Source organism: Dermacentor andersoni, chromosome 3 (genome assembly GCF_023375885.2).
Source record: "Dermacentor andersoni chromosome 3, qqDerAnde1_hic_scaffold, whole genome shotgun sequence".
NCBI lineage: Eukaryota > Metazoa > Arthropoda > Arachnida > Ixodida > Ixodidae > Dermacentor > Dermacentor andersoni.
The window spans coordinates 102,920,715-102,931,273 of NC_092816.1; the positions used below are offsets into that span (position 1 = coordinate 102,920,715).

At 43.4% G+C, this 10,559-nt stretch overlaps 1 protein-coding gene across 1 annotated transcript in view; it reads right to left on the reverse strand.

The window, feature by feature from the left end:
* The window catches only part of LOC126541413 (nose resistant to fluoxetine protein 6-like), a 40,487-nt gene extending 30,322 nt beyond the window's left edge, over positions 1-10,165 (reverse strand). Inside the window, exons 1-6 of the mRNA XM_055075849.2 lie at positions 10,084-10,165; positions 8,363-8,528; positions 5,902-5,984; positions 5,037-5,159; positions 3,921-4,041; positions 1,949-2,138 (exon numbers count right to left, since the gene is read on the reverse strand). Of these exons, the coding sequence (XP_054931824.1) occupies positions 1,949-2,138; positions 3,921-4,041; positions 5,037-5,159; positions 5,902-5,984; positions 8,363-8,500 (655 nt within the window). The 5' untranslated portion in view covers positions 8,501-8,528; positions 10,084-10,165. The remainder of the gene's footprint in view (positions 1-1,948; positions 2,139-3,920; positions 4,042-5,036; positions 5,160-5,901; positions 5,985-8,362; positions 8,529-10,083) is intronic.
* Positions 10,166-10,559: the final 394 nt, after the last annotated feature.

Sequence of the window (10,559 nt, forward strand, 5' to 3'; positions counted from 1 at the left end):
ATCTTACGAAGGATACATCGACTTGTAGTTTGCTGTAGTCAATATGATTCACAGTGTCACGTGCAATTCTTGCGGCTGTGTTGAAACTGTAGAAGGTGTCCTAGGTGAGTGCCCCCATCCTTCGACACCTACACAATTTACCTTTTAGCTCCCCTCCTTCCTTCTCCGAGTGCATGCTATTAGCTTTTATTACGAACTTCGAATGCGGCTACAAACAATTCTCGTATTGTGCTAGACGATGTTGTTATTTAGCGTTGTTTTGCTTTGTGTGTTTTTTTTTCAAGGACAATAATAACAGTATAATGCGCCGAGAACGGGGATGAATAATAGACCCGTCATAGCCAGAAACGTTCTGAGAGCAGTGCTTGGCAGGCACTGCAAAGCCGCAATCAATTTATTTGGCCGACTTGATTGACTGAAACTGTGATCAGAAATTAAAGATGAAGAGCGCTCATGAAATAGATAGAAAGACAGTAGATGAAACTCACTCGTAATCTACCTTGGGTGGTCTTATTGTTGACGTTCCAGTTAAATATTGGGCAAAAGTGCAGATGTATGATGTGGGAATGTTTTAAGCACGTGCGCTAAACATTTCACGTCCTTCTCCTACTGCAGAAGTTTGGGACTTTGTCGCTTCGCGGTAAAACGCGTTCAGTGCCTAATTTTACATTATAGCGGTTAACTGCCTGCCGTGCAGGACGATCCACATTGGCTTTCAGAATGCGCTTTGGTCGTAAGCGAAAAAAAGATTGGCTTTGTAAACACCGCATTCCTTCGCACACGACGATATCAGGCTCATAATGCAAACGCCGGCACGTGGTTGAGTACATTTAAGTTGTAAGTGTAGAATCGCTAATCAATACACTATATTTATTTGTCCCTCCACTTCGCAAGGGAAACCCCAAGGACCACGCTGAGGCCGCTACAATATTAATCGGCTGTTTCTTGCTGTTAGCTAGTATTGCCCTGTACACTGGATGAGTCAACAGAGCTTATCCGCTCCCGCCAGTGAGACCTGTACTGCGAAAGGCTTCAATTATCGACCCAGACATGTTTGAAACAAAGTGATGAATATCTTTCTAGATCTCCAACTTTGCTTCTATAGGCGAATTTTTTCGGGTTTCCAAATAATGTGAGACCTCCTCTATGTAGGAAAACCTAAACACAGGCGATAAAGAAATACGGTCGAGACCGCAAAAAACGGGATTTATGCGCTTTATATGTCACGTTTTCTACGTGGCGATTTCTTCCTTTCGTCCGTCGTCCCCTTTTACAAGCGTCGCAGGGTAGCTAACAGGACCTGCATGTGGTTCAGCTCCCTGTCTTTCCTTGTTTTCTGTCTCTCTCACTTTCTCAAAGTAGCGATAAAGCCTGTTCTCACCCTTGTACGTCCATTGTGGCTATATGCGCGACGGCCCAAGCGTATCAAAGCATTGGCTTCTATGAGAGAATGATCGCTAAGGATGTTATACTCTCGTGCTATACACGCGGACGCGGCTTAAAGGGCAGAATGTCGGGCTACTGCGCTAGGAGAGCATGGCTAAAATATGACCACCGGCCATGTAGCCCTCTTCTTTTTCTAGCTAGGCCTCAAGCGAGCCCAGTCGGAAGCCTAATTACCTACCAACCGATCGCAAAGCACCTGCTGAGGGGCAAATAATACTTTGCATTTAAGCGCATGATGGGGCGTAGAAGGCGCAAAGATTAGGCTGCCCAAAAACATTAATCCAGACGGGCCACCTTGGAGTATACAAGAGAAGACACCGCATGATGTCACGGCCAATGGACTGCTCACAAACAAACCGACTGTAGCGCATATGCAGGTGCATCCCTGAGTCCACCTCGGCTACTGACGACAACGCGAAAAAAACACGGGCAGGCGGCTAAAGAATGCTTCGAATTAAAATATCCTAATGTGACACAAAAACAAAAAATTTTGCCGCCTCACCGCCTCGCCCCGTGGAGCACGCCAGCGTGATCCATACTAGGAAGAGCGTCCAGAGGATGCGGTCCAAGAATGCCGCAAGGAGGGCCACGCCCGTTGACACGGGGTTCGGGCTTCTGTACCAGGCGAACTTCACAAATACGCAGAACAGACAGCAGGCCACGGACGCGTACCAGCAAACCTGCTGGAACCACTGTAGAAATGAACGCGAAACACACATCACACGGAAGCTCTGCGCGGAATCTCACAAATATGCATGCCACGAGGACCGCAGTAATAAACTTGGTGGTAACACACGGTTTCTCTCTGCGAGGAATATGTGTCGCACGATGTCCCTCTTGTAAACAAAGCGAGAATTAACCATCGGCTCGAGCTGCGGGAGCACTACGTGTGCGAAAGGGGGCAACTACGGATTCATCATTATTGTTATTTATTTTACCCTTAAGGGCCTTTTACAGGTTATTACATCGAGAAGTCACTAAAAATCATGTCATAAAATGAACACAATACTGATAGGAAAGGCAGCCGTTTGCCAAACAAATAAGAACGCGGCGAGTAAAATCAAGACGAAGATTCTGTTCTTAATAATGGGCACTGTAACAACAGAAGTGGAAAACTAAAACAAGCAGAAACTGCCAATACAGAAAGCAGGGAAGCAAAACAGAAAGAAAAAGGACAGAAGAATATGTCAAACATGGTAACTATACTTGGAAGTACGCTTACGCATTAAGAAAGGATCGAGCGAGGTGGTGAAAGGATACAATCATGATCTAACCCGGACCGCCGTCGCTCGATGACAACGTCGTTTTTCTTATGAACATGAGATCGGAGGCTCAATTCGCGGCCCGTCTGCATTCAGGTGCGCGTGTAGTGCGAAAAAGGCTGATTTCGCTACATCTCCAGTAACCGTAAATACTATGTCCGGAACGCTTTCAGTATTGTAAAAAATATTCACCAAGACAATTTCCAATAAAATCAAGGCCACACTTGATATCAGTCAATCAAAAGGACAGGCTGGCTTCAAGAAGAGATATTCTACATCACATCCATGTCATCCCTCAGGTAATCAACACATTTGCGAACTACTGTAGACCTCTCTACATTGACTTTCAGAGACTGAAAATGTATTCGATTCATTTGAGGTACAGCAGTTATAGAGATATTGCGTAATCAAGGAGCAGAGGAGGCATGCGTGAATATCTTGCGGAGATATCTGCAAAGATCCCTCAGCTACCTCGGTTCTCCCCAAGAACAGTGGAAAGTTACTCATCAAGAAAGGGGTCAGGCAGGGAGACAGAATCTCTCTAGTACTATTCACTGCGTGTTTCAAAAATATTCAAGCTATTAGGCTGGGAAGGCTTAGGCAGGAGGCTCAACGGTGGATACCTCAGCAACCTTCGGTTTTCATATGAGATTTTGCTCTTCAGCAACACTGTGGACTTGTTACAATAAATGATTTAGGACCTTGAGAAAGTGCAAGAGTGAGTTTGAAGACAACTATGCAGCAGACAAAGATAATGTTCAGTAGTCCGGCAATAGAATGAGAATAAAGCATAGCTAGTCAGCCTCCAGAGTATCTTCAGGTGTACGTTTATCTAGGTCAATAACTCACAAGGGACCCTGATTCTGAAATGGAAATTCACAGAAGAATAAAAATGGGTAACCGTACATACGGCAGGCATTAATAAATCCTGGGTGAGAGCTTGCCACTGTCATTTACAAAATTACAAATTACAAAACATTACAAATTTATAATTTGCAAAATTACAAAAAAAGATACGTTGATATCCGTGACCTCACGCTGACATACAAGCGCGGGGAGTTTTGACCCACAATTCTTGCAATGAAACTAGTAATTGGCCATGATGTACTCTTACTATATTTTAATAACTAACCCATTACATCTAAATTATCAAGAAATATCTATTTTAAGCGTGCGTAGCGTCTTGGCATGTGAGGGTTTGTTGAGCGGTACCTTGGATATCTTCCTCTCCTTGAAGTCGTCTAAGACGAGGTACGTCATGCAGCCGCCGAAGTAGCACACGGCGTGGTAGTAGGGCCGGATGTAGTATTCGTTGAGAGTTCGCAGCATGATGCTGAAATAATTCAAAGAGATTAAGGAATTCGGAGAGAATAAAGGTACAACTCTACAGCACGGGGAAGACTGTTGCTGCGATTAGTGAACGGGTATAGACCCCTTTCGCTGTCTACACACACAGGCCCTGGACGTAGCACGCTAAACGTAGCGAGCAAGTAAGTCATTGGCGGCGATATCGCGTAGCAGGACTGCGTTAAAACCTAAGCCTGCAGACTTTCAACATTTTTTCCTGCCTACATAATCAATATTTTACATGTCAAGGTTGCGGTATATTGCACGAAAAATTTTGTATGTTAGTCTTCAGGCGTGAGGTGCATGCCTTTTACCTCAAAACTTAAATATAGACTTTCCGCAAAGTGAACCAACTTCAAAACGCGCTTTGTGCTCCGGCGCAGTAGACTCATAAGGTCCGTGGTCGGAAGTTTCTTGGGGCCGCACTCTTCCTGCTGTTCTCGCGCCCAGTGACTTATACTCGCGGACAACTATGAAGCTATGGCTATGAAAGGAAAGCTACGGAGGCAAAGTGCGCACAAATGAAAACGCTTCTGAAAAGAGGCCCGCGTTTCAATCCACGTCAGATTAAGCTGGGGAAGAGAAAACATAAACACCTTATTAGCAACAGTGAAATAAGACAAAGCACACCACTGAGTGTAACCGTTGGCTTAATTTGCGGCGTTTGTCTTCCGCGTCTGGGAAAACACGACACCGTCGCGCTTTCCCTTGCACGTGGAAGCTGTGTCGACTCAGCGTCTGTTCGGAGAACTCAAAAGCACTGTCAGACGCTGCAGGACTACTTGGCGCGGTAACACGTGTGCAACAGCCACGCGACCGCAGCTGTCCCTTCATAGCCACAGAAAGTTGTCCGCGAGTACAGTCTCACAAAAAAAAAAAAGAACGAGTGCTACGATGCTAATAGAGGGTTTGGTGCATGTTCCCCGCACTGGTTGCAGCGACCGGATGTACTTTGAATTGGCAGTGACCTTCAATACTTACTCCGCACTCGACCCTGGGAAGATCATAAACGGCGGCAGCTGAAAGGCTGCAGCGACGAACGTTCCAGCAATGCAGCCCAGTAGAGACAGAAGGGCGAATGCTCCGACTGTAAGTGTCCTGTGCCTGTGCATCAAGTGTCCTTGTCAGACAACATCGGCAGGATTGTTCTAATTGTGGAACTTTCGTGGCGAACAATAAACGTTTATTTGAAAGAACGGTTGGGAGTTGAATACCTAATCCGGTATTATATTCATTCAAAAGAATGGCCAATAGTCCCTGCGCGGTAAATAAACCTATTTTACGTGAAGCTTATATCGCCGCTTTTTGCATAGATTAATTTATTTGATAGCTACTCGTAATCTCTTGCGTTAGATTAATAACTAACTGTCATCTAGTTTGTGCAAGATCCTTTGTAGGTGCGCTTATGTTTCCATTTTTCTGTTCGAAGTAAACCAATCGTGAATAACGCTACGATTATATCTTTACTTATCCAACTAGGCCAGGAATAAACTCTGCAAGCTGTAACTAAAAGCCCTCATACCTTCAAAACACACGTGTACAATACTTATGCGTGACAGGATCGTATTGCTGTATGAGCATTTAGTTCCGCTGTACCATCAATTCAAATTAAAGAAATTAATTACGGGCGTGCTTGTGCAAGGTTACTTTCATGTGAATCTAACAACTTTGAGAACAGATCCTATAGTGCTTTTGGGCCACTTTCTTAGTTTGTACACGTAACAAGCAGCTATTATAAATTTTTAACGAATATTTTTACGCAATGTAACAAGTAAATAATTTTGTAATGCTTATTTTTTGTATGCGGTCCCTCGCACTATGATGTTCCTTCTTTGAATGAACTCACCGTTTGAATATCAGCAGTGTGACAAGAGAGACGACGAACAGCTGGAAATCCGTCGACAGGTACCACACGTGCGGTATGACATCCTGGCACGCGAAAAAAAGGAACATTGCCCAAAAACAAAGTTCAATGTTATTAGAGGAGAGAGAGAGAGAAAGCACTTGGATTGTGTCTACTTCCTTGTCCCGTCTAAGGTAGGTGCGTGTTAAACCAGCCCCAAAAAATTACCCCTAAACCATCAATACATTTCATTAGGAGAGCGAAAGCTTTTAACGAAGCACACAGATTTCTTCTGGCGTGTGCCTATTCTCCTACATGCTACTAAGGGCGAGTAAGGGCTGTAGAGAGAGAAAGTGGGGTGGTACAATGAACATGACCGGGTAGGATAAATGTAAGCTTGGTATTTAGATTCCAAATAGAGTTCGATGGATTACGTGGGAAATGAAGTTTATGTAAGAATGAACTTCAGTCATTCTGATGTGCATAAAGCCAGTTCCTGGCAAATTAGTTCTACAGTAGTCCGAAAGGTGGAGGAGTGTTTACGATAACAAAATTTGTCATCCACCCGAATGCAGCACGATGCTACAAAGAAAACTTATGCGAATTTCTCAGATTGCTGAAAGAAGTTGAAACAGAATTCATCCTGGTCCTGGGGAACTTGAATCTGGCGCCAAAGCCATCTGAGCTACCATCTGAGCTACCACCATCTGAGCTAACCGAGAGCCGAGAAGATGGCGGAGAGACAGTGAAATATTTGACAACTCGCCTTGACCAGGACGACGCGCGATCCAGTGATTTTTTTCAGCTGTGAGATAATGTTTGTGAAATAAAGACCACGTGGATTTCCCTTGTAGCTTTGTGCTACAATCCGGTGGATGACAATTTTTCGCTTGCAACAGCATTTACTAAAGCTTGCCACGCAAGCTATTCTCCTGAATTTAAGGAAACAAGTCCAAAAGCTGGCGCTAACTATAATGGAAGGACAAGGCAGTGAACGTAATGTGCTTATCAGCATTATGGGTGCCCTAATAATTTTGGCCATTTGACCTTCATAAGATGTTTCATGGAATGTTCGAATATCGATTTCTTATGTATGTTTTCCATGCATCAATGCGTACTAGTTCAAATACTGTTGCACTAGGGAGTTCTTTATTCAGTGGTGGCAAAGTCTCGAAACGCAAGTTGGGCAAGCGCAGGCTAAGGAAAGTTCAAATCCTTAATACTGGGGATTTCTTGTGGTGGTAAAGGCAGGCTGGCCTGTGAGAAGAAAGTGCTAAGAAGTAGCAAATGTTGTGGTCTTTGTACTTCCTCATGCTAGGCGCTAAACATGCCCGTTCGTGTATGTATCTACAGAAAAAAAAATGAGCCAGAATAAACCTCAGGCACCAGAACAAAATAGTCGGCATTTACCAAAATCTGTACAGTGATGGTCACTGACCAAGGTGTAGGCTCCTCTCAAGGTGCACTACCAGGAGAAGCGGACCGCAATACAATCGAGTTAAGGAAATGCGTACACAAGAACCTTTGATTTAACCAATTCAATATGCTGTATTTGATGACATTTCGAGAGCCGGTACAGGACGTATCAATAATTTCATAAAGTGCACAACTCCATACGCAGTGATTTTAGTCATTTCTAAATGATCTGAACGAAAATGAGTTAAACCGACACGTATAATAATTACTTTACGGTTTAATCACGAGCATATATTAGTCACTATCGCTGGGATGAGTGAAGATAAACGAATAAATAACTAATTTTAAAGTGCAAAACACAGAACAAGAGAATATGTATAGACTAGACAACTGCTTCTCCTCTCTTAACAAGTTTTATTTTCTCCCATATTTTAAGTTTTAGTAATTTGAACAATAACAGTACGTCTGCCGAAAGCAATACCATTCCTGAGTCCACTGGGCTAATTTTCGTCGGCCTAACTTAGAAATAGGAGTCTTTATGCAACCGCCTATTCGCAATGTTCTCGCAAAATCACACCTGCGAGAGCCAGTTCGCACCACCCTTCCTGCACGCGGTTTAGGCTTTTAACAGCAACCGCTCTTTCTCGTTGGATGTCTTGAATTTCTCCACTGTACCAAAATTGTTGTGAAGCATTTAAAATTTATTTATCCTTACTTGCTGGTCCCAACCGGGGCCACGTACATGGGAAACATTTTAATGGCAAAAACATCAATGATTTGTAATAGAGATTCCAAGTTTGTGAAATTCACCGCCGACACGCACTCGCCGAAAGGTACCCATTCCTTTTGTGCAGACCTGACACCCTTCCATGACTGCGACGTGTATTTGAATACAGCTGAAGTTGAAAAAAGTGAGAAGTTCTTATAGCATAAAGCTGAAGTGTAGGCTGCCAGCATTTGTAGTGAAAGCATAATGCAACGACGAAGTGCACTGTAAAGTATGTAGATGCCTTTCGTGAAGGCGTTTTCATAAAGAGGTTAAACTTACCCGTTCCCTGATTCCATCGAAATTACGGATCTGTAGAAGCAAGTGCCACCAATGAGAGGCGACCTCCTTGTGCAGGTCTTGGAAGAACGCCTTCGTGTTGGGACCCGTGACGAATGGCTGAAGCGCGTACAGGCACATGATGATGAAAAACAGTGGAATGCAAGTCCTGCAGAGAGAATGATGTAATTACTCTCCTTAAAGTGAGAACTGGAGAATGTCGTCACCTCTCCTTGAATTTGACCTCTTCGGTTTGGATGTCCGTTTACGTGTAGAGAACGCATTAAGGCTGCGGGTTAACTGAACCCTCTACTTAACAAATGTGCATCATATTCACATCCACGTGGTGAGTATTGCTAAACATATTCACTTGCTTGTAGGCTCAGCCATGTCTAGGTAACGTGGCGTTTTTAAACAGCAGCGCTGAAGGTATAGTTTTTTCCTCCTTTTCTTTTTCGTTTCTTTGTTATGATTAGGCGGGACGTAGCTGACAGTAAATAGATGAACATTTAATTACTACAAACTACGACGAGTAATTTAGAAGTACGCAAAAGATAATCCTGCCACGTTCACATTTCTTTCCTTCGTAATCTACAACACCATGGACTAAAATAACATTGACACGTTTACTAGAAATCCATTATTGTTCGTGACGAACGAGATTAGAACTGGCTTTTCTTATCAACCATGCCCTCATTGCTTTTTCCTGACATCACACGATGCAATATGACTAACCATTATGCATATATCACTGTGATAGAAGCTTGGGAGTTGGGAAGTTCAATTCGTGGTGATTAGAAGAGTTTAGGCCATGGCGCTAAAACGCAGAGGTAAATAAAGTCCGTCCGTCCGTCCGTCCGTCCGTCCGTCCGTCCGTCCGTCCGTCCGTCTGTCTGTCTGTCTGTCTGTCTGTCCGCCCCTCCGTCCGTCCGAAAGTCCGTTTTATCTTCATCACCCCCCCCCCCCCCTATGAGCTATTCCCAGCAACGTTTTCTAATAACCCATTTCTCTGAAAAGTAGGCTGTCTCATTTTGACAGCCGCAAGTTAATAACATCTGTAAAAATGGGAATTTTAGGAGCACTATGAGAAATTTTGTCTTGACCAAGCTCATCCGGTAAGTGTGGAAGACTTAGACAAATTTTGCCGTCATGCACAAGGCGGAAATTTTATGTAGTTTATGTGTGATTTGTATGTGTGTGTGGTTTGTATGAACTCTCCACGAAGTTGATTGTAACATCGCATCTATCGTGTCTATTCGCAGGATGCGTGGTAAATTTGCATGTCTTGGTTACACATCAAAATTCATTCACGGGCGAATTGGTGCGCATTCATGATAAAACTAAGCGCGAACAGGACGACTAACTTAAACGAAAGCACAAGACGCTGTTCTCAATTGACATATTCATTACGTCACACCTCTAGTTATAAGAAAACAGGCCTAAGGAACATTCATCTATTCCTCCGTACGAACTTCAATTTTGTCCTTTGGAATCTTTTGTGTCATTCGCTCTCTTGATATGATTCGCATGATAGCTTCTCCATGCATATATTCTTGAGGTCTTTTTTTTTAATGAGCTGAGATATGGCGTGATAAAGATGTCTCATGAAGGTAAACTCTCGTCCTGCCTCCTTGTAGAGTGGTCCTGTTCCCGCTAAGATTTATTTTGAATGGCTGCACATATTTGCTTCCACAAAACGCAGAACAATGTAAAGCGCTTCCTACCTAATCAGCCGTCTGATAACGCCGATTATGAAGACAATTAGTCCATTTCTCCTCTGCCTTGTCACAGTAAAACATAGTAAGAACCCGCTGCAAAAAAGCAAAATCAAAATATTGTCTTAGAGAGTCCCAAGACGCGAATAGAATGTATGCGGTATCATGAACAAATAGGCCATATCAAAAATATTGATCAAGCGACCAATTCACCAAATTGTTCCGTCTCAGTGCACAGTTTCACGGAAAGAGAGATCTTGATACCACAACCAACAATATAACTAAGAACAGCACCATAATTTTAAGCGACCTGCTTTCCTTACCTATTTCGTACATGCGGTATACTTGAAATGGTCATGATGCCTTTTTTCTTTAGTAATAGCAAGAAAACACACAACCCCCACTTCATCTCTCTCCCCCCCAAAAATGTACGCTTCTGCCGTTTGACGGCCTTTATATTAAGTTACTGGGACATTTAGGGAGTC